Raw genomic sequence first — 23,190 nt, forward strand, 5'->3', positions numbered from 1 at the left:
AGCAACGGGAGCTCACACCCTGTCATGGGGATTTGAACCGCCGGCATTCTGATCGGCAAGCCCAAGAGGCTCAGTGGTTTAGACCACAGTGCCACCGGTGTCCCTCCTTGCTAGTCTAGTGGCACTTGGGAGAGAGTTGCTTGCTTGTATCTGCTTGCCCTCTAGTCATGCAAGAGGGGGCACTGAGTTTTACTCATAAGTTCATTGCAGTTTTTTCACTGTTTTGAGCAAAAGGATTGGGGGGGCGGGCAGGAATCAAAAGCACATTTCAACCGGCTGCAATAGAAATGTACCCTGTTTTGTGGCACACCACACTAAGAGACACAAGAGGGCTTGGGCATGGGTCAAGGATGATGCCAAATGCTGCAAATCACGGTACCATCCAACAACAACAGGGGGGCATGAAATAGGCCCAAGTTTTCCATAACCAGAAAGAGAAAGACTTTAAATGCAAAGTCTCAAGCATAACAGGGAAGGGGCAGGGGATTCTCCACCAGAAGTTGCAGCAAACACATGTCCAAACCCTGTAACTCAGGCTACATCCACAGCATTCAAAGCACGTGGCTTCCCCCAAGGAATGCTGGGAACTGTAGCTTACGTCTCCCAGCACCCTTGATGATCTACAGTTCCCAAGCTTATTTATTTTGCATAGGAGGGGGGCGAGACATGTGCTTACATTGTATGGTGTGGATGTAAGTTTCAAGAGAGGGAGATGCCCACTGTGAACGCCCGTCTCCTTTTAAGGACACCCACCCCAACCAGCAGGGGCCCTCCTCTCACGCGAGTTTACTTACTGGGTATCTCTAAACTAGGGTGAATGGCAGCTGCACTTTTAGCCGTTGGGGGCGAATGGCGGCCGTCCACCAGGTCGGACTCTGCATCTTGAGCCTCCCCGTGTATCACGGCGATCCCCAGTCTCAAGCGCTCTGCAAACGACTGAGCCCTGCGGACAAGGGGCAAGGACGTTAGAAAACACGTCCGTCCCCAACGCAAAGGACGGCAGAGAAACAGCCATACAAGCAGAGGAGGGAAGGCAGGCAGGCAGTCCTCTCCCAAGAGTGTTAAGCTGATAGGTGATCAGGGCAGGTTGGTGCCAAATTGATCTAGTTCAGCATTTCCTAACCTGGTGTTGGACTGCAACTCCTGTCATCCCTACCTAGCAGGACCAGTGGTCAGGGATGGTGAGAGTTGTACTCCGACAACAGCTTGGGGACCCAAGTTTGAGAAACCACTGATCTAGTTCCTAAGGTGCAAGTAATAAATAAATGCAACAGGGTTCATGGAATCATCGATCCCCACTGCTGCCTTTGCATCCAAAGAAGATGGATGTTGGAAGATTCAGGGCGGACGAAAGAAAGACCTTCTTCACGCAGCGCATAGTTAAACTGTGGCGCTTGCTCCCACAGGGGGCAGTGATGGCCAGCAACCCAGATGCCTTTAAAAGAGAACTGGGCGAATTCATGGAGAGGGCTCTCAGTGGCTACAAGCCATAACTGCCAAGCTCTGCCTCCACTGTCGGAGGTACAGTGGTACCTCGGGTTAAGTATTTAATTCGTTCCGGAGGTCCGTTCTTAACCTGAAACTGTTCTTAACCTGAAGCACCACTTTAGCTAATAGGGCCTCCTGCTGCTGCTGCGCCGCCAGAGAATGATTTCTGTTCTCATCCTGAAGCAAAGTTCTTAACCTGAAGCACTATTTCTGGGTTAGCGGAGTCTGCAACCTGAAGCGTATGTAACCCGAGGTACCACTGTACTACGCCTGGGAATACCAGCTGCTGTGAATCACAAGTGGGGAGAGCACTGGTGCCCTCAGGTCTTGCTTGTGGGAATGGTGGATTTGATTTAAACCAAATCAATTTAAATCACTAGTCAGTAAGACTTGATTTAAATCATCCCCCCCCCCTGAAAGACTCATTCTTGCTGGTATAATCTTAATATTTACAACCAGAGGAAGGTTTCGTTTTTGGAATAATATATTTTCAGTGTAGTTTTTACATTTACATCAAAAATTAATGATTTGGTTATACTATTAGAAATACATAGACAGATCATTATGTAATTATTGCGAGGTTTAATAAGTTAGCTGTATTTGGATAACTTTTCTGCTGTACTTTATTAGAAGGAGAAAAACAATCATTTCCTTAATAACAATTAAAAAAAAATATTTGACTAAAACAATATTATAGCATATGTATCTATGTTTGTTAACTGGTGTGGTTAAACATATTTTTTATTTAAAAAAACTTAGACTGAGTTTTAGCACACTGGAAAAAACTTAAATCAAATCCTTATTTGCTGATGAATAGCCTTTGGACTATAATAGAAAATCTTTAGGAAGATTTTTCCTCCAAAAGCATTTTATTTTAAAAATATGATTTAAATTTTTAAAATCGGGTTTTTTTAAAAAAATAAAAAAACCTTGATTTTTATCCACCCTGCTTGTGGGCTTCCCACAACGGCAGCTTTGGCCACTGTGAGAAGAGGGTGCCAGATGGGCAACTGGCTGGACAAAGCAGGCTCTTATTATGGTTGTTATGGTTGATCACAAGTCACCTCACGTATCTAGTCCAGAATCCCCATTCCCTGCAGTGGCCAACTGGGTGCCTCTGGGAAGATCACAAATGGAGACCTGAGGACAACAGTTCTCTCCTGAAGCCAATTCTCCAACAACTGGTAACTTAAGAGGCATGGCGCCTAGAATCTGGAGGCGGCATCTAACCACCCTGACTAGTAGCTGTGGACAACCTCCCCATCCATGAATTTATCCCATCCCCTCTCAAAGACACCTAAGCCGGTGGGAGTCACCACACCTTGCGGTGAGCTCCACTGGTTTAAGGATGTGCTCTGTGAAATGCTTCCTGAGCAAACCGTTTTGTATGACTGGCTTTTCGGACTGATGAAGCGTGTAGCGAAACCTGTAATATATCTGGAGAACAGGTCTCCTTTTGCTCACTTGCGTTATTCTCACCAGGGTGGTGGCTTTGATTTGCCTTCCCGTGATTGATCCATGCATACGGCTTTGTGTTTCCATCTCGAGACCCATTGAAGAACATCTCATCCAGTGCGATCTTTGAAAAACTTTTTCATATTCTCCAGTGTGCTACCCTTGCCGTTGTGGCGGCACAGGGTTGCCGACCTGTGAGTGGACTTACGCCACTTGTCGAACGGTTCATTTATCCAGTCTGTATAACGTTGTAACTTGTTAAGATGGAGTTGTATAATTATCCACTCCATGTTTATACAGTATCTCCAGGCTTTGTTTTGCACGTGGCACCTTAGTATGTTTGTTGTTTGAATGGTTAACAGTCTATCTCTATTCTAGCTATTATTCTAGTAAATTCAGTTTTATACTTATAAGCCAGTTTGTGGTGGTGTTGTTCTGTTGTATTATTATTATTACTGTCACCACATTTGATACTTTGTGTATATATTTTGCAGTCCTGATAATCGCCCACCGTTCGGTTTCACTAAAGGACTCCCCACCCCCAGACCCAGCAAATATGGCAGCTATTTTGTGACTGACACTCTCTCAAAATTGGGAAAGTGCCCACTGGTCCAGAACAGCTGGTGGCTCCGGCATCAGTTTAATAAGCAGAAATGCACACAACTTGGTTCGGAGCCAAGACCCGCTGCCCACCCTTGCAAATTATTATGATATCAACCTCTATCTAGAGTCAAACTTCAGGTGTTAAAAGAAGATAGTTGGTGCTACACAGAACATGGTTTTGGAGTACCCACCCACCTCTTTGCAGACGCCGGAGATTTGGCCACGATCACAGCATTTCTATAGTCTGGAATCTGAAAAAAACAAACAAACACAAACACATGAAATGGGCTGTGTGTGCCTTTGGTCTGATCTGATTCTTGTGATGTTGTTAATTTTTTTAATCCCCAACACAGAAGCAAAAACACTGCTTCCCCCTTCCCCCCAACAAACTTTTCCCCTTCAGAGAGTTTGCCCTGCCCAGAGAGGACAGGGCTTAGGAACATTTCTGTAAGAGTGAGCAGCAAAATATTACAAGTCCTATGTGGTATAATTCCAATGACAATGGACTGTTAGTTGTAAGCTCATGTTCTTAACTGCTCACACACACCCCAAACCCTCATTTTTGGTCCTCATCTGGACTGCGGTGACATCAAGAACAAGGCATTGCTCATCTTGCCAGCCTAGCTTAGGATTGGATGGACAGGCCAGTTTTTCAGCACCCAATCCGCCTGGCTTGGAATGAAATGACACGATTTCGCTCACCTCTTCTTGAATGTACTGTAGCAAAAATGGAGATGCTCTCAGGTTGTCAACCGGGACATTGAAGAAGCCCTGGATTTCCTTTTGATGCAAATCCATGGTGATGAGGTGAGTCAGACCTTAGGAGGAGACCAAGGGGAGCAGTGCTTTAAGGTCACTTCACCAACAAAGAGCAAGAAACCAGCAGTTGATGCGTGGCAGCTGTTAAAAGCTGGTTCCCAAAGAAGCTTTTACTTAGGAAATGCTTATCCCTTACACCCCATCGTAAGTGTGAGACTTTGCACTTTCAGTAGGGAAGGCAGGATATACCGTATTTTTCGCCCTATAGGACGCACTTTTTCCCCTCCAAAAATGAAGGGGAAATGTGTGTGCATCCTATGGGGCGAATGCAGGCTTCAGGAAGCTATCCTCAAGCCTTGGGAGCCCGCAGGAGTTCCCGCCGGGCTCCCAAGGCTTGCGGATAGCAGCCTGTTCTGGAGGCTGAGGTCGGGGGGAACTCGGGCTTCCCCTGCCCCAGCCCCACGCCTGGGGGGAATTTTTTTTTCTTTATTCCCCCCCCAAAAAAAACACTAGGTGCGCCCTATGGGCCAGTGCACCCTATAGGGCGAAAAATACGGTAAATTCAATAAATTATAATACAATAAAATACCTGCCAAATAAAATTCGGTCTCTTTTGTGCTCTTATATCCCATCGTTCCTCAAAAGGATTGTCACTCCCAAATTTTATTCTAACAACCACCCTGCGCAGTAGGTTAGCCCAACAGGGGTGCCCAAACTTTTTTCAAAGAGGGCCAGATTTGATGATCTGCTCATGTGTGAGGGCTGACCAAAGTTTTTAAGCTTTTTTTAGGACTGAAGTTGTTGAGAATTTTACCCAAAGGTACTGAGCTTTTTTACAATTTCACCTCAAAGTTGTTCAGCTTTTGAGCTTTTTTTAAGGATTTTACCCCAGGACATATACTGCCACAGGGGCTGGATTAAATCAACCAGTGGGCCATCTTAGGCCCCCGGAATGGACTTTGGACATTCCTAGTCCAGGCTAAGCTTTGTGGCTTGGCGGGGACTGGAGATCTACATCCACAGGGCCTGGCCAGTTGCAGGATGTTGTGGCCCCACACACAGCAGTCGTGTCCCCCCACTAGCCCTTCACAGCAGCAAGCGGGGGGGGGGATGGAACCACTGGATGCCGACAGCTCAGGGCGGTTTTGGTTCCTAGTCAGGCCAGCTTCACAGGTGGCTCAGATTCTTTCCACTCACCCCCATCCCCAAGGGCACTGAGTCTCCAGAGGAGGAAGCAGGCCAAGCCGCGCTGCGCTATGGCAGCGACAGCAATGCCTGCCAAAACAGCAAAGTGCGGGCAGAGCAGGGCATCTTTAAGTTGCTTGCAGCATCTGCAAAGGGAAAGAGGTGCCAATTGGCAGGTGTAGTTTGGATTCAAACTGCATCTGCACAGCAGCAAAGCTGGGCTTGGTGACAGCGTCAATCAGCTGATTTTATAGCGGCAATAGGGCAGCTCCCAATGGGGAGATCCTGAGTGCAGCTGATCCCAGTGAGAGTTCTCAAGGAACTATCAGAAACTCACTTTAAACTCCCATTTGTTCCTTTGTAACTGTGTCCTTAGCTGTCCCCACCCCCATATTTAATAAATAATAATAATAACTAACTTTCTGTGTCTGTTTACATGCGTTTGATGGGAGGGAGGTTATTGGCTTGGTTTTGATATTGTTTTTATTACATATTTTGTAATTTTATATTGTGAACTGTGCTGTTTGGGTGAAGTGTAGTAGATAATGATAATAATATTTTAGACTGGCTATTTAAGATGTGTTTTGTTTCACGGATTTTAACATTTCCTTTGTTCAAAGATGCATTTCTTAATTATTATGCATGACCCTTATATAATGCAATTCTCATCAATTTAATATTTTGGCCCGTTAATTACTATGCAGTTGTTTTAATTGTTAGAACTTTATGAGGATTTCCTTACAGAAACATCAACTAACTCTGTAAGGTTTTAACAAGGAAAATTAATTCCAAAAGCTAACAGCCAAAAACCCACTACTGACCAAGAGTCAAATCAGGATTGCCAGTCTAAGCGGATTCAGATGAAACTGGGCATGTCTCTCAATATACGAGAAGAGATTTATTTGCCCCAAAACCCAAGAAAAGAGACAGCATGTGTGAACAGGAGAGAATTTAGGAAATAGAAGGAACTGGCTGGAGAGCCGTCCAAGTACAGAATTTTGTCCCACAGACCAAGGAAGCTGCCTTATAAAAGAGTCAGACGATCTAGCTCAGTATTATCTACATCAGGGTTTCCCAAACTTGGGTCTCCAGCTCCCCCCCCCCCCGACTACATTTCCCATCATCCCTGACCCACAGTCCTACTAACTAGGGGTGATGGGAGTTGTTGGCGAAAACCAGTTGGAGACCAAAGTTTGGGAAACCCTGGTCTACGCAGACTGGCAGAAGCTCTCCAAATCTCAGGCGGAGCTGTTTCTCAGCAACACCTGGAGATGCCAGGGGCTATGAGTTGTCTCCAACAAAATCCGACTCAGAGTAGACCCAATGGGCCTGAGCTGCGTCATCTTCTGTGGGGCTACTTCAAGGACTAGCAATGGATACACCCCTAAATCTGGGACGATTTGCATGCAAAGGATGTGCTCTAACCACTGAGCTTCAGCAAGGCGCTGCCTCCCTTTGCGAGTGACCACTGTCTCATGAAAGGAACTTTAGAGGAGAGCCAAGGCCTATAGTCTACAGCGTTGCCTGAAGACATACTTAGAGCAGCCAGGGTGGGGGTGGGCATGTCCCGCCATGGCCTCGCCCGCTGCTCTCTGTCCTTACCCGCCTTGCACATCATCGAAGCCAGAAGCTTAGAGACAATGGAGCCCCTTTTCCTCATCTTGCACTGCTTGCTGTATGGGAAGTAGGGAACCACGCCAATAATGCTTTTGGCACAGGACGTTTTACAGGCATACACCATGATGAGGAGCTCCATGATGGTCGTATTCACATCCCTGCAATGAGAAGGGCGCTGGTTCTGTATCGGGACTTCACTCGACAACAAGCCCTATATTGCATTCTGACGCAATAGAGTCCTTCGTCCGCCGGAGAGGGCAGGTAGAGCAACAGGACATTACGCAGGGCTTTCGACCTTGATGTACACTCTGAAATCATTGCTGCCACACCTGTTTTCTGGAAGATTAACTATTCCTCCTCCTTATCATTGGTCCGCAAGGGCGTTTCAGACAGAATCAAAGAATGGTAAGAGTTGGAAGGGACCACAAGCGTCATCTAGTCCAACCCCCTGCAATGCAGGAATCTTTTTGCCCAACATGAGGCTCAAACCCAGGACCCTGAGGTTACCAGCTGAGCTATTTTGTTTGCCAGCTCACTACTGGTCACGTCTCTCCCTAAGGCTCCTTCTTGAACCTCACATGAACTTGGAACGCCACTCCCTGAGGCTTAGCATCGGGGGCAGGCTCTCATTTGCCTCCCCAGCTGTGGAGAAGTACGGGATCACTCAAAGACATACCCCAGCTGTATTGGGTCCTGCGCTCAGGAAGACTCTGCCCCCTCCCTCTGGAAATATCAAATTTTCTGGGGTGAGGCCAGCTAAGATTTGTGGACCTCTGCTTCCATAGATTTCAACTGCGTGTGCTGCATTCGTTACCCCCCCAAAAAGAGAGGAACGGTAGAGGCTCCACATCCCTGAGCCCTTTCTCTGGGGAGGAAAGAAAGGCCATGGTTAGAGAGCGGGGGTAGAAACCTCCACCCCTGGAAGGGGCCCTCCAAGTCTATCTGTCTGGACCGTGGCACTTTCCTTAGGCCACACCTTTCACTGGTTTCTCTCAAGCGTTTTTGCCTGGCTGGAACTATGATGGCGACTCTTGCTTGCCTTGCCATATGGATGATATTCGAGAGGCACGTGAGATTGTGCCTGCTGTATAAATGTAAGATTCAGATTCAAGGTTCTGTCCACTTTTGCCTCTGAGCCACTCACCATTGGAATGTGGCCCCCGGAAGGCAGACCAGAAGGAGGCAATATGGCCCTCAGCTGAAAAAAGGTTCCCCACCCGTTACAGAGCATCATGTCAATAAACTATACTTCCTTTGGACCAGAGGTGGGCTGGCATTGCCACCTAGCCGTCTTTGCAGTGGGGCAAACACCGATTACAGGAAGGCAACATGGTGACCTGCAAACAGCATGCTCCTTCCCTCTCCCCCAAAGCAGAGATGAGCTGGGGAATCATAGAGGGTGCAGTGGGGTGTCTCTCAAATTGACAGGTACCAGTTAGTAGCAGCATAAGAAAGCAAGATAAAATTAGAGTGCAGGAACAACAACTCCTCCATAACCTAGTTACAGGTGCTTAAAATAGTTCCCGTCTTTGTCTAACTCTGGTACAGCTACCCTTGATCACAGCTTCTTCAATGAGCTTTGGATACCTGCATGCTTTGCCTGTCTCATCTTATGCAAGATGGAAAGTGGGGTTTTAAGAGAATGGATTTAGAGCATCCCTTTTTTACATACCATGGTTAAAAAGAAAAAAGCAGAGGGAAGCATATAGGCCAGACTTTTCAGGGAAACTCTGCCAAATCATTTAGGGGGTTAGAGACATTTGCTTTAAAATTGATGCTGGTTGAAAAATTCTTAAAGGGAACATAATGGACAGCGAATGGCAGAAGACCACAGACATCTAACAAGGAGGTTTTAAAAGGAACAGAGACAAAGTTAATAAGGTCTACCCGCCACCCGCATTACATAGATACAGTTCAATCAAAACCAAATTCGGAAATGTCTGGGGTTTAATTCTGAGCAGACATTTGTACTCACTTTGAGACAGTCTGGATGATGAAGACATCTTTTCCTCTCACAGACTCCTGAATCTGTACCCGCGTTTCTGCCAAAAGAAAACATGCACTTGGTGTCGGCACATGCTTGCAAAGTACATCAGCGTTAAGCTCCAATCAGGTGAGACCATATTGAAAACCCATCTCAAAGGAAAATATTAACATTGCTGTTTCCCCTTCACTTGCAGCAGGAGCAGGACTGTAAGCTTAGTGGCGGAGCACATGCGCCACATGTAAAGGTCCCATTTTAAGTTATTGGCCTCTCCAGTTAAATGGATCAGGCAGCAAGTGAAAAGGCTCTGCCAGAGACCTTGGAGAGGTGCTGCTGATCAGAGCAAAGCAATACTCGGCAAACAGTGTGACCTGGTGCAATGCAGCTTCCTAGGGCTAGTAAGGAATGCTGCAGGTCTCCTGGCCATGTAAACCGGTGCCTTAAAAGTTACCACAATCACTTGGAAAAGGAACGTGGAAACAGTTCCAATCCACATGACAAATACTCAGAAACATTACAGCTGGGGTGAGAAAGATTTACAGCAACACCGCTCCCGGTGGTCATAGAAGAGCCCTGCTGGATTTCAGCTGGAGGTAAATAAATAGCCTTATCCTCCATTAAATTTTCTAGGGTGTGCTTGTCAGCTCTTCAAGAAAGCTGTATAACAAGTTGCTCTTTTTTTAGGTCTAAAGGTGGTTGTCCAGTAGCAAACCACCAGAGGCCAACATTCTTTGGCCATGGTGCCATGAGAAACAGTCAGAGCAAATAAGGTTTGCCACTCCCCGACTCACATCACCACCTGAAGTCCTTCTTTGTGTGCCTCTTCCTCGGGAGGCCCAGAGGGCAGTGACACCAGAACAAACCTCTCTGGTGGTGGTTCCCCCACTTGTGGAATGCTATTCCTGGGGAGACTTGCCAGGCAAAAACATTTCTTTTCCACCAGGCCTTTGGGCTCGTTTATTATCTGCGAACTCCTTCAGTGGGTGTGACATTTTAATCCTGTCTTACAGAAACACGATTCTCTTTTAGGTTTTTCTTTTTCTGTTATGCTGGTCTCAATGTACGTACTTGGTTATATATTGTAAGTTGCCTTTAGCTACCTTGGTAGAAAACATGATGAACAATAATAATGAATAATAATAATAATTGATGATGCAGGATCCTAGAGAACCCCTGAAAGCCCATAACAGAGGCCAACACCTGTATGGTCACAGGTTAAGGCCTCTACTGTCATAGTCCGGTTCACAGGCGATCGAAGTCCCGGCTGGGGACGTCGGGACCGGGGACAAGATGGCGGGGTGGGAGTAGGAACAAGAGTCCAGAAGCCAGGAAGCCAAGAGTCCAAGGGTCAGAGAATCAGCAGTCAAGAAGCCAAGGGTCCGAGGATCAAGAAGAAAGGAGTCAAGGAGCCAAACGCAGCAAGGCAGGGAATGTGTTGCTGTGGCAAAGAGCCGAAGGGAAATGCTGACCTTATATCCCTTCCCGGCTCTTGCCACCAGGTGCAGTGAGTTACCAATTGGCCTCACCTGTGTGGCCGCGCCTTGCCTCTTCAGAACAAACTTAGGAAGGCCCCAGTCCTGCAAAGTCCTACTGGTCACAGGGCCTGGCTCCTGCACGTACTCCTGACATCTACTCTTCAGCAAAGATCTTCCAGGTCACTGCTACACTCACACGATGCACACTCAGATACTGACCAACAAGCATCCCACATGGATGATCTGGCATCCCCCAGCCCCCAGCCTCTGCACTAGCGTGGAAGGCAAATCCAAAGAAGGCTGGGACCTTGAAGTACTCAGGCAGTCTCATCAGAGAAGGACAAACAGAGAAGGGCCACTGAGAATGATTCCCTGCTTGAGACTTTCCTGGAGGCGTGTGATTGGCCACTGTTGGAAACAGAATGCTGAACAACATGGGTCCATCCAGCTTCTTGTCCAGGCTGAACAACAAGTCAATATCCTACAAACGTGAGATGATGGGTGCTCCAAACGTCACAACAGGGTGCTGCAAGCACAGCAGCAGACAGTACAGTTCTTCATCAGCAAATAGTCCCCAAGGGTACATCAAATGGCCATGGATCAGCTATCACTAAAAAGTGTAGTAAGCCTATTGCAATGTTTGGAGCACCCATAATCTCACGTCTGTAGGATATTGACTGTGGAAAGGCATTCTGCCTTCATTTCAGTGATCATTGACAGTGACTTACCACTCCTCTACTATTCCTGTTCATGGAACATTTATTTGATTCTTATTAGTTTGTGACTCCATGAACATATTATATGTCTTCTGTTTATGAATTTTGAAACAGTATAGTGTTATAAAAATATTGTCTGTATATTATTAGCCGGCGTGTTGCTTGCTGTTGTTCAGAGTGTTCAGTTTTGCAACACAGGGGATTTTCTTTGGTGTATAATGTGCAGGCTGGGCTGTGCCAAATGCAGCTGCTCTTCTTCCTTACCCTGTCGTGCAATGCAGGCAAGTGACAGGAAAGCCCAACACTGCGTGCCTGTCACAGAACTGCAAGGACAGGCTGACAACAGGAAGATGCTGCGGAAGGAAAACCAGGAAGTGGCCTCTTACACTTGTTTAGTTAAGGAAACGGCAAGAGCTGACACATGGATCACCTAAAGGGACAAACTCTCCAGGGAAAAAGAGGCAGGGGGAAGGGAGAGGAAAGAGGTTGTTATGGGAGGTGCTTAATAAACTAGATCCCTTTCCCTTTAGCTCCCAGCGATGAACGCTTTAAGTAAGGGCTTTCAGTGGAAGATGCTCACCTCTGTTCGGCTCCTGGTAAACCTGGACTTTGCCCATCTCCACCCCCAGGCGCCTGCAAAGGTAGACAAGACAAAGCTCACTGAAGCAAGGATGAATTAGAATTGGGATCAAAAATAACATTTTAAATAGGGAGGGCAGCCTTTCTTCTTCTTGCACCCTCCAGAGGTTTTTGACTACAACTCCCATGAGTTCCAGCCAGTGTGGATGATGGAAGTTGCAGTCCAAAGCATATGGAAAGCACCAAATTGGTGAAGGCTGAAATCACTTAACAGTCTTTTGTACTCTAGTCCCAAACAATGGTCCGCAGTACACCAGTGGTCCCAAAGCTTCATTCAAATGGTCTGTGGTGGGTCTGCATTAAATACCCACACCGATTTATAACTGTATTCGTACTGCTTCTATTTCTTATGCTGTATTTCAACTTGAATTCTAAGGAATGCAAACTGCAATACAATAAATATAGGAGATAAAAGAAGCAACAAAAAGAATTAAAAGTCATACAGCATCTAACACAGCACATTACAATTGCTACAACAGGCAAAAAATTAATAATCATTAAGTGTCTGCCAAGACCCTTTGACATTTTTTAAGTGGTCCGTGGGGGGAAGGGGAGTTTGGGAAGCCCTCTTTCCCTAAATGCTTATAGTCCTAACAGCAGCCTGCCTGCAGCACAAACCCTGGATCACTGAACTCTCTAAGCAGGTTATTGCTAAGACTTGACTCAATGTCCCCAACGCCAAAAGGTAGCTTCTGCCAACTCCTGCCACAGCACAGATTCTGCTCACTTGTTACATCCAGAAGGATCTGCCTACAAATGCACTTTTGAGAAACAATTGCCATTTCTCCAACTGCAGGAACAATTGCCATGCAGATGTCACGCTTTATAGGAATGAGCTGCTGCTCAGGTTTGTAGACCACAGGTGCCATACCTGTGGGTCTTTTTGCAACAATTTAAGAAGCGGTAATAGAATCCCAGCTTGCTATTAATCGTATGTATTGTCATTGAGGAAAATAGCACACAGCTCACTTTGCCATTACTCCTTCCTGGGCAAATTTCCCCCATAAACTTCTTCTGCTACTTCTCTCATTCAGTGCCAGACCAAAACTAGAATATTTTCTGCAAGATAACCTGATGGGGTTTCTTCTAGCCTTCAAGAGACCATCTCCGTTTCTAAGCATCCACATTACTCAGTAACTGGCTCCCTTTCTGGTCTGGGCAAGCAACTGTCAAGGGCAGGAGAAAACAAAATCACACAAGTCACGCTCTGACTATCATTGGCTCAGCTCAATGTACATTAGGTGTTTTGGGAGGCTAAGCATTGGCTGAACAGGCTTGGCCCGAAATAAGTGTTCTCAAAGGATCATTCTGCAAAATGAATCTGAAAAACAGCCAGTGTGCACAGCATGACCTAACTGTCAAGAGACCTTCTGGCTGTAAGAAACGCTAAGATGAGTGGCTCTCTTGAGAGAACACAAGCTTAAATAACAGGATGGGCAAGAACTGGGAATGGGGGAAGGGGAAGGGCAGAAGGAGCAATGTACCCTTAGTCTCCAAGCCTTATAAAACTGCTCTCATAGCATGCACTCTTAAAATTTGCCTGCTCTTCATGGGCCACCATGTTGTCATTCCTGGAATCAGGAATGTGGTACAACTATTAAGAAAGGTCTTGTTTGGCTGCTTCAGTTCTAGAACTTGGATCCACTCACTTGGTTCCATTATTTTGAGTTTCCACTGAACTACTGCTGAAGAGGCAAGCTAATCTTCAGTTCAGACTTTGAAATCTACACCAAAAGATGGCTAGCCTCTTCAGCACGTAACAGAAGCATCATAAACCTCAAACATCCTTTTGGTGTGAGGGATTGCAGGGGCTACCTAAGAGGTGCACCAGGACCCAGTGATAATCCTCAGACCACCTTTATCTTAAACTTTCCGGCTAGGAAAGCCAGATATATATATTAGGTAATGCTTTAAGACCAGCAGACTTTAATACGCGGGTTTATCATATGTGGGTTTATCATGTTAGAACAAAGCCTGCATTATACTAACCCTGCACCTTTAAATGTAACTTTCTCTTGGCAAAAACAGCAGTGAGACATTACTAAGTAACTTGACAATATAATCTTGCTGAGAGTCGTACATTACGCTCATACCAGCCAGACCCAACACCCCACATTGAAACAGAAGCAGCACAGAGTGCTTAGGAACAAAAATACAGCGGCTGTTACTTACTCGGCAATTTTCTTTGATAGTTCCATGCACGATGGGTTGGAATTGGCTGAAAATAGCACCAGCCCACCCTTCGTTATATTCATGATGGATCCTGTACCATTGGGTGCCACACAAAACATCAAATCCTCCTTTGTCTTCCCACTTTTAAAATACTGCAAGAAGATCAAAAGCACATTAGCTCTAAATAAGCAACGTGGAGCATGAAGACCCAATTTTCAATATTTTCTGCCACCCTTGTATGCTCTGCTCATGCTGTGTAACCCTTCAAGTACCAATCTGAAGGAACTTAAGACATCTCGCCCCATTCAGCAATGATCAGACTACCACTATGGTTGCCAGCTTATCAACCCGAAACTGCAGCTGTACTTACAACTGCAACTTGGCGTGAATAGGTGGTAACACCCACATCCACACTGTGACAAAAGTTTTGTCTGCTGTTTTCTGGACATCAAGATGCTGTTAAAAGTAAAATAGCAGGCTGGACTTTTCTTCCTGATTTATTTGCAACTATTATATATTATTTATGAATCAACTTTCACATTTATCTCATGGCGATTTATGAACGTACAATAAAAACGGTGTGCAGAAGTGAGAATTCAATTTCACGCGAGAACACAGGGACCTATAGTAGTGAAGACAGTTATGTGTGACTGAGATGCCTTGGTCGGGGGTGGAAGGAAAACCTCAGGTCCATGGGGAAGCAAATGAGACTCTCCAGGTTTCTTCATTTAGAAGACATCTGAAAGCAGACCTGTATGGGGAAGTTTTTAATGTTTGATATTTTACTATGTTTTATATAAGTTGTAAGATGCCCAGAGTGGCTGGGGAAACCCGGCCAGATGGGCAGGGTATAAATAAAATAAAATAAAATAAATAATAATAATAAATCGCCTTTCCCAAACCACACCCCTCCCTAGCTTTGCTCTCGGCCCTCATTTTTTTGCCTGGTTGGAATGTGCCCTTGAACACTGATTATTGAATATTGCCTCTTTCATACCTGGATGAATGGTGGTGTGTATAGAATGTTCCAATTATTGCACAACTGGAATAAAGTTATTTTTTAAAAAAAGTAAATGACCCCTGGACAGTTAAGTCCAGTCAAAGGCGACTATGGGGTTGTGGCACTCATCTAGCTTTTCAGGCCGAGGGAGCCGGTGTTTGTCCACAGACAGCTTTCCAGGTCATGTGGCCAGGATGACTAAACTGCTTGTGGCACAATGGAACACCATGACCGAAGCCAGAGCGCACAGAAACACTGTTTACCTTACTGCCGCAGTGGTACTACCTATTTATCTACTTGTACTGGTGTGTTTTCAAAGTGCTAGGTTGGCAGGAGCTGGGACAGAGCAGCGGGAACTCACTCCATAGCAGGGATTCTAACTGCCAACCTTCAGATGGGCAAGCCCAAGAGGCTCAGTGGTTTAGCTCACCGCCTACCCTATAAAGGTAAGAGTTGCATCCATGGCTCAGATCACTTTTGCTTCCGGCCCTGCCCATGTGGCTCCCAGAAGGTCCCCCCACAAATAAGTATGGCCCTTTAGCAAAGAAGGATTACCTCACCCCTGCCTTAAACAAAAAACAGAGCTTGCTCCCAGTTCCAGCCCTGTTGCCTTATCCATCTTAAACAAAAGGCTGTTGGTTCAGGGTAACTCTTGATACCAACCACCTCTGACAGTTTTGCTAATATAAGCCAGCACCCAGGTCTGATTAATGTTCTTAGAGAAAGCACTTACAAATAAAGGTTGCGGCTGAGAAAAGAGCTGTGCGAAGTTGGCACACAGAGCTGAAGCTCTCTTGCACTTTACTCTCCTCCTGAGGGCAATGCCACTAGCATCCTTTCAAAAAAATTACCTGCGGAGAGAATATAACCATTAAGAGATACGGGAAGTAAGAGCAGATGGTAAAGATTATCCCAGTGGTCTTTATTTTGCAAAAATAAGAACAAACACCCTTTGCTGCACCATTGAAAACTATACGTTTGGGACTCTAATGAAACCGAGAAATAGGACTTCAGTCATCAGTATTAAACAATATGCAATAATTTGATTATTAACCAGAAAAAGTGCCAAATCATTACCATTTGCCTATTAAAAAATAAACACCTGTCCCTTCATCCAAGCTCCAATGCAGATATATAGCTAAGAAAAGTTTATTTCTATCTACTATCAGCTATCTTTCAAAAATGTGTCACACAATCAAAGAGAAAGAGCAACATAGTACATATAGACTACAGTCAAGAATGGTGCTTTCTCCTGTTTTTGGAGGGTGGCATCTCTAAAAATACTGTTAGTCATAGTTGTGACTAATACTGGGCAACACCGTTATTAAAAAATCTTCTCCCAGCCTCTGCAGACAGACCACATTCTATTCGTCCAGACATAGTGGAATTTCACAGCTGAAAGAAGGGTGGCAAATCTCACTTGTAGGAGTCTCTACCATCAGACCACATTCTCATTAATATAAACCATGCCCATTTCAGAGAAGCTCTTTTTGAAGGAAGAAATATTACAAATTATTGTTTAAAAGACATTGAATTAACTAACAGCACGATCAAGCACACACCCGTCAAAAGCAGAGGCTGCCTTTTCAAAATAGAAGGCAGGCAGAAAATTCAGCACAGCGAAGACAGGAAAACCACAATCCAAACAAGCAAAAGTTTTCTCTTGTGATCATTCACTAACGCAGCATCCACCAACCTAGTGCACCCCAGATGTATTAGCCTACAACTGCCATCAGCCCCAGCTAGCATTGCCACTCTTTTCCAGATACGGTACCTTGGGAAAGTGAGGTCTTGGTGCTCTGTGTGTGTGTGTGTGTGCACGCACACACATGGGTCAGGGGGCAGGGGGAAGCACTGATCCAGGGGGAAGAGAGGTCATACTAACTCAAAGATCCAAATGTGCCCACAGGCCTAACATGCTTGGTGACCTGTGGGTTGGGGCTCAAACCCAGTTCACAGCAGAAGGCCTTCAAACAACCTCATTCACTACAAACCAATGGCACGCCCAAGAAACACTTATCCACTGTAAGGATCGAATTATAGGCATAATTAACATTCTAAAGAAGAAGAAGAAGAAGAAGAAGAAGAAGAAGAAGAAGAAGAAGAAGAAGAAGAGTAGTTTGGATTTGATATCCCGCCTTTCACTCCCTTTAAGGAGTCTCAAAGCGGCTAACATTCTCCTTTCCCTTCCTCCCCCACAACAAACACTCTGTGGGGTGAGTGGGGCTGAGAGACTTCAGAGAAGTGTGACTGGCCCAAGGTCACCCAGCAGCTGCATGTGGAGGAGCGGAGACGCGAACCCAGTTCCCCAGATTACGAGACTACTGCTCTTAACCACTACACCACACTGGCCACATGTGGGGAAATTCTACTGATGCCACGCATGGAAATTTGCCTGCTCAGAATGAGAAAATTCCAAAACTAGTTTTAGAAACTTGATATATGAAAGCCAGGAGCTAAATGGCACCTTAAACCTAGGCTATGGGCGCAACAGCGAATGTCTAGGTGCGATTTTTTAAAAAACAAGAATACAAAGCTGAAAATGAATGAACTGCAGCTAAAACATTATGTTCACTTTTCACAAAGTCGAGTCCTTCCCCTGCCCACCCTCCTAATATTCTTAAGAGGGTGTCTTCTCCAGTCTTCAGAGAGTAACTGGAAGTGGGTAGGCAGAAAAAGATTTTCCTTTCCTTCCACTCTGCAGTTTTATTCTGAAATCATAAGTGCAATACTGCGCCCAGAGCTCAGAGACTGCTTGCGCTAATGAAATTCCCTGTCGCAAAATGCGCCTAGAATGGGAGTTTCGAACACTGTCCGAAACTAAGACACAGAAATGCAGCCCTAATTCAGCAAGTACTCTATGAACAAATTTGCGTAAAGGGTCGATCTTTTTCTGAACCTAGACCAAAACCAGAGCGCATGTATGCTCCATAAATATCCGTTAGCTCATTATATCACAAATAAAGACCATGTTATGGTTCAGAAGCAACAGACAGAAAGCATCCATTGTGTTCTACCTAAGGGAAGCAAAACAAGCCCCGCACAGCTTTACCAACAACTATAAAAGGGAAAACAGAGAAAGGCTATGGGGTGCATTTTACACAGTGTCTCTCTTGGGACTTAGTTCTGAATTACCGCACACAATCTAGACCAGTGGGAATAATTTGCACTCTGCTTCACAAGCCCATAAGAGCAAGCAGCACCACAGAAAGCCAATTCTTACTGTTATGATGCTTTGGCTAGTTACATACCACACCCTTAGCGCACAGAGCAAACTGCTGGACTAAATCCTATCCATTAAGAGGTTTGGAGGTCCTGATAGGTTCTGGACCACAAAGGCATTCAGCAGTTGAAGGGAGATGGGCAGCAGGGAGGGTGGAGACACACACACACACACACACACACACACACACCACAATTCCCAAAGGATAAAGCTTCCCAGTTAAGAGCTTCTGCGCATTAGGGCCTCCGCCATTGTTACCGTGCGGCTGAAAGGATGAGTATAATGGAGATGAACCAAACACATCAGCCCAGGGGATCAACATCATGCATTCATTCCAGCACCACTCAAAATGAGCAACAAGAAGTTCACTCCTGCTTTCTGTAGCCTTGCTAAAGGACAGGGGTGAATACTGAATAAAGATCTACCCAATTAGTTGCAGGTTGGGGAGGAAAGGAGAGGCATGGAGGTTAGCGAATACGGAGGAAAAGACACATACCCCTAGGTCTCTCTTATAAATAGAGGATGGGAAGGTGTGTACTTAAGAAACACTCGCCCCACCTATTTTTCCAGATGATCAGCAAAGCCTTTTTCACTCTGGTGGCCTAAGCTGGGGGAACCTCTACGTACTTTAAAAAACTCAGGAAACATCAATTAAATTAAATTGTTTCTCGCCACACCCCTCCAACGAGTTTGTGTATGTACATTAAAATCCAGTATGGTCACACACTTGTGTATATCATAAGAAAACACCGAGAGTAATTGTATTTGCCTTTGCGACAGAGCTGGGGGGGGGGTCAGCATGGAAAGAGGGAGGGGTGGAGAAATTGACAGCATCACATTTTTTGCCTTATGGTGGTGGGGAGATTGCCCCCCCCCCATCCCAAATCATCATTTATTTTTTATAAAACAACAACAACAGAGGAGTTAAGTAGGCCTTATACCCAGCCCTGGGCGAAATGCGCTGAATGTGTATATATGTCAATGTCTCTCTCATCACATGGAAAACTCTTATTCCCCCCTCCACACAAACACATGATGTGAAGATTGGAGACAAACAACCCACTCCCCTCTGCTCCCCTCTAACGAAACCCTGCCCTTCCTCATGTCAAGGTTTGTTTTTTCCTTATTAAGTGTTGCTTTAAACAGATAAAGATTTAGGGTCTGTCAGCATGCAAGCATCCCAACGGAAATTGCAAAATAACAGGTATTTATTTAACAACAACCTCCATCAGGTGGAAAGTGATTGATTTGTATATATTAATAACTTTGTACTAATGTAACGTTTTTATATGCAACTCTGCATTTTTGTAATATTTTGTTTAAGTTGTCGGTATTTGCTTCAGTTTTCTGGACACCGCTTAGATATATATTTAATATACTAAGTGGTATAGAAATTAAATAATCACATAAATAATCAAAAAGAGGGTGGTTGCCTTAGAAGCAGCGAAATGTCATTCCACACACACATATAAAAACACCTGGTGTGATGGAGGGGCACAAAACCACTCCCTCTACATTGACACCCCCACATACACACTTTCATTGAACTAAATCTATTTTTAACCCGACCTCCAAATGCAATGCTTCAAGGCAGTTTATAACATTCAGTCACCCCCCCCACCCAAAAAGAGAGTGACTGCAATTAAATATCTAAATATTGCTGCTTTGGACTGAGGAAGATTTGTTAGGTTTGATGCAAAGCTCAAGTTAAGTTTCTGGTGATGGATCTGAACAGCTGATAGCTTAAATATCTTTAAACACACAAAGATACACAGCGCAGCCCGGTCGGATGGGCAGGAAACAAATAATAAAAATTATTATCATTATTATATAGACACACACGGAGCATAACATATACGAGTGTATACGTGCAAGCTATTATCCACGCAGATACACACGCACAAATCTGAGCGTGTACTCTCGCACACATATATAGCTATGTCTATAAAAGTGTGCATATGTATACAAACCTACAGGCGACGGCGACCCGATTTCATTTCTCCGCGGCTCTAAAGGCCATCGCAAAACAGAAGGGGCAGCCCGAGCATCTCCGACCACAAACCGGCAGCAAATACAAACTCCTGCCAAATAATAAACGCCCCGGAAGCAGCGCTAATGAAGAGTGCTTAAAAATACAGAGCACCGAGGTATCGATATAAATGTGTTCGCGTTCTTCCCGCCCCAGACACGTGCGAGCGTGTGCGTATATACACACATTATATTGCGCGCACATCGCACGCAGGATCAAAAGAATCTTGATCGACATCAGCCACTAGCCGTAGCGATAAAGTAAAAAACACCAATGCACTGAAGAGGTTAAAACTTACCCAGGCAAAAAATACATTCTGGAGGGTCCCATCAATAATCAAATTAATAGATCTTAATTCTAATTGCCCCTGCTATTAAAAATAATAATAATTGCAGTAGTTGGTTTTTTTGCTGCCACCTGGTTAGACACAGCAAAGCTGTCTATATCTTTATATTATATATTATTAAAGATAGATATATTATGATAGATAGATGACAGATAGATCTATAAAAATGCCAGCACGACGTGGCACGCGAGGGGGACGCTCCTCCTCCCCTCACCCGCACCCTAAAAGATGGAGAGCACCCACCACCCCACCCACACAAAGGCGCTCCCCACCCACCCGCGACCCCCAGTGAATTTCGGGAGAAGGGAGAAGGCGAAGGAGGAGCCACGCGGGGAGGAGGATGGATAGATAGATGGATGGAGGAGGAGGAGGACCTGGCCGGCGCAGCCACCTCCGCGGACCCCGCCGCTCCCTCCCTCGCCCGCCCGCCCGCCCACCTGCCTCCTAGGCTCAGGGCAGACTGAGGCCGCGGGGTCTTCGCTCGAGCAGGCCCGTCCCTGTCGGAGGCTCTCCTGCTCCCGCCACACGGCCAACTCCGTCCAGCTGCAAAATGGCGGCGGGGATGAAAAGGCCTGAGGGTGGGCGGAGCGGCCGCGCGAGGCTCTCGCCGCCAGCCTCAGACCCCCGTTCACACGAGCGCGCGCGTGTTGAACGCCTCCCCCTCCCCTTACCTCTCGCTTCCCTTAATGGCCGCCGCCGCCGCCGCTCCACGCCTCCCTCAGCGCGGTCCGGGTCCTCGGCTCTCCGCGACACGCGGGTTGTTTTCGCCTTCCTCACGATGCGCCGAGCACGCGCGTTCCGACGCCTCGGCGCTGGCCCTTCCTCACACAGCCCTCAGGTCGTGTGTGGCTGGCATCTCTTCGCACACACACAAACGCCTCAACGCCCACTCTTCCTCACGATCCGTGTGTTCAGCGTCTCTCCCGCTTATCCTTCCTTACGGTCATCACAACACGTGTGTTTGGCGTCTCTTCACACACAGCCCTCAACGCCCGCCCTTCATGATCTGCCATGCGCGCGGGTTCAGGTCTCTCCTGCTTCCCTTCCTTAGGACCCTCGCAACAAGCGTGTTTGGCATCTGTTCACACACACACACAGCCATCAGTGCCCGTCTTTCCTCAGGAGCCACCAAATATGCATCACTCTTCAACCTTTATTACTACCAAGACTGTCCCCCTTGATGTTTTGCCCTTCCACACGACCCACCAAACGTGTTTTGGCATCAATGCTTGCCCTTGCTTGCAACCTCTCAAATAAGTGCGTCTTTACCCCTCAACCCTTGCCATTCCTCACATGTATTCAGCATCTTCTCCCCCTCCCCAACATGCGCTTCCTCACAACCGCTCCCAAACACGTATGTGTAGCATCTCTCCCTTTTCCCAGGTTTTATGCCTAGTGCAACAACAGATGGAGGAGGAGGAGGAATTGCTGGCTTGCAGCCATTTTCCCACATCTCTCCAGATCATGAATGTGTGTTTGCTGGGGGTGACTCAGAAAGGAAACTCCACTACGTTTCTCCACGCAATTGACTGGCCTCCACAGTACCGTTAGGCAGAGTGAGGCGCTTGCCTCAGGCGGAAGATGCTTAGCGCTGCTTCTGCTGAGCTCCTTCTGTAGGAAATCTAAGAGCCTTGCACAGCTTTGTCATGCATGCCCTGAACTAATATGCAGCTCTCAGGCCCATTTGTTAGGATGCTTAGCACAATTGTTATTGACACTGCCTGGATTTGTTCATTAAATTCACCACGCATTCTCTTCTTTTCTCTCTCTTCCCACCTGAAAGTAGTTCCTATAAATACAGAGTGAACTGATCCTTCTGCATTGGAATTTTAGATCATTTTAAATTCTATTCCATTTTAATTTTGATTCAATGTTTCATCACACTTAAATCTCTGTTTCATTGTGGTCATTGCATTTACCATTTTTACCTATCTAAGAAGTGGCCCTGCTGTTTAAGCTCTTCAATTGCTACACGCCCCCCCTGCCCCAAATTATTCACACAATATGTGTGTTTCAATGTTTTCTTAAGTATATTTTATACTTGAGCAGAGCAGCTTGGCCCCATGACCCCCATGTGGGTGCCCAGAGCCGTGGGTGCATGGCCCTGGCACCAAAATTTGTGGGTGCCTGGCACCTTCATGGGGAATTTTGTGGGTGCCCAAGGTCCCAGGGAGTTGGTACCTATGTTAGCGTGGAAGTAAAATTTGACTGCCTGCCCACTCTGCTTTGGTACGTAGACTGTGGGAGAGACCTTGTCCTTTTTCTCTGGAAGCAAAATGCCTTAGGCTGGCTTTGTCCATGATTGTTTCTGTCCAGAAACGCTGCCTCCTCTGGTCCTGATCCCTTTGCCACCCCAAAAGAGCAGGCTGCATTCATCACTGATTCCAAGCAGTTACCATCCTTGAAGATGTTTGGGTGGGGAATTCCTACCTGCTAGTCCAGGCAGGAAGTCATGGCACTTATGCATTCTGTGCAAATACAAGACAGACCCCAGAAGCT

The 23,190-nt window shown here is 46.0% G+C and overlaps 1 protein-coding gene across 5 annotated transcripts in view; it reads right to left on the reverse strand.

The window, feature by feature from the left end:
- Nucleotides 1-21,591, reverse strand: part of PRPSAP2 (phosphoribosyl pyrophosphate synthetase associated protein 2) — a 31,903-nt gene extending 10,312 nt beyond the window's left edge. Inside the window, exons 1-9 of one of the 5 annotated variants that reach the window (XM_081169689.1) lie at nt 21,363-21,591; nt 15,827-15,944; nt 14,094-14,245; nt 11,863-11,915; nt 9,083-9,149; nt 7,093-7,265; nt 4,249-4,364; nt 3,742-3,797; nt 795-943 (exon numbers count right to left, since the gene is read on the reverse strand). In XM_081169689.1, the coding sequence (XP_081025815.1) occupies nt 795-943; nt 3,742-3,797; nt 4,249-4,364; nt 7,093-7,265; nt 9,083-9,149; nt 11,863-11,915; nt 14,094-14,212 (733 nt within the window). In that variant the 5' untranslated portion in view covers nt 14,213-14,245; nt 15,827-15,944; nt 21,363-21,591. The other 4 variants (XM_081169686.1, XM_081169690.1, XM_081169688.1 and 1 more) reach the window with 4 other exon arrangements.
- Nucleotides 21,592-23,190: the final 1,599 nt, after the last annotated feature.

This window comes from Podarcis bocagei (genome assembly GCF_964188305.1).
Source record: "Podarcis bocagei genome assembly, chromosome: 14".
NCBI classification, from domain to species: Eukaryota; Metazoa; Chordata; class Lepidosauria; order Squamata; family Lacertidae; genus Podarcis; species Podarcis bocagei.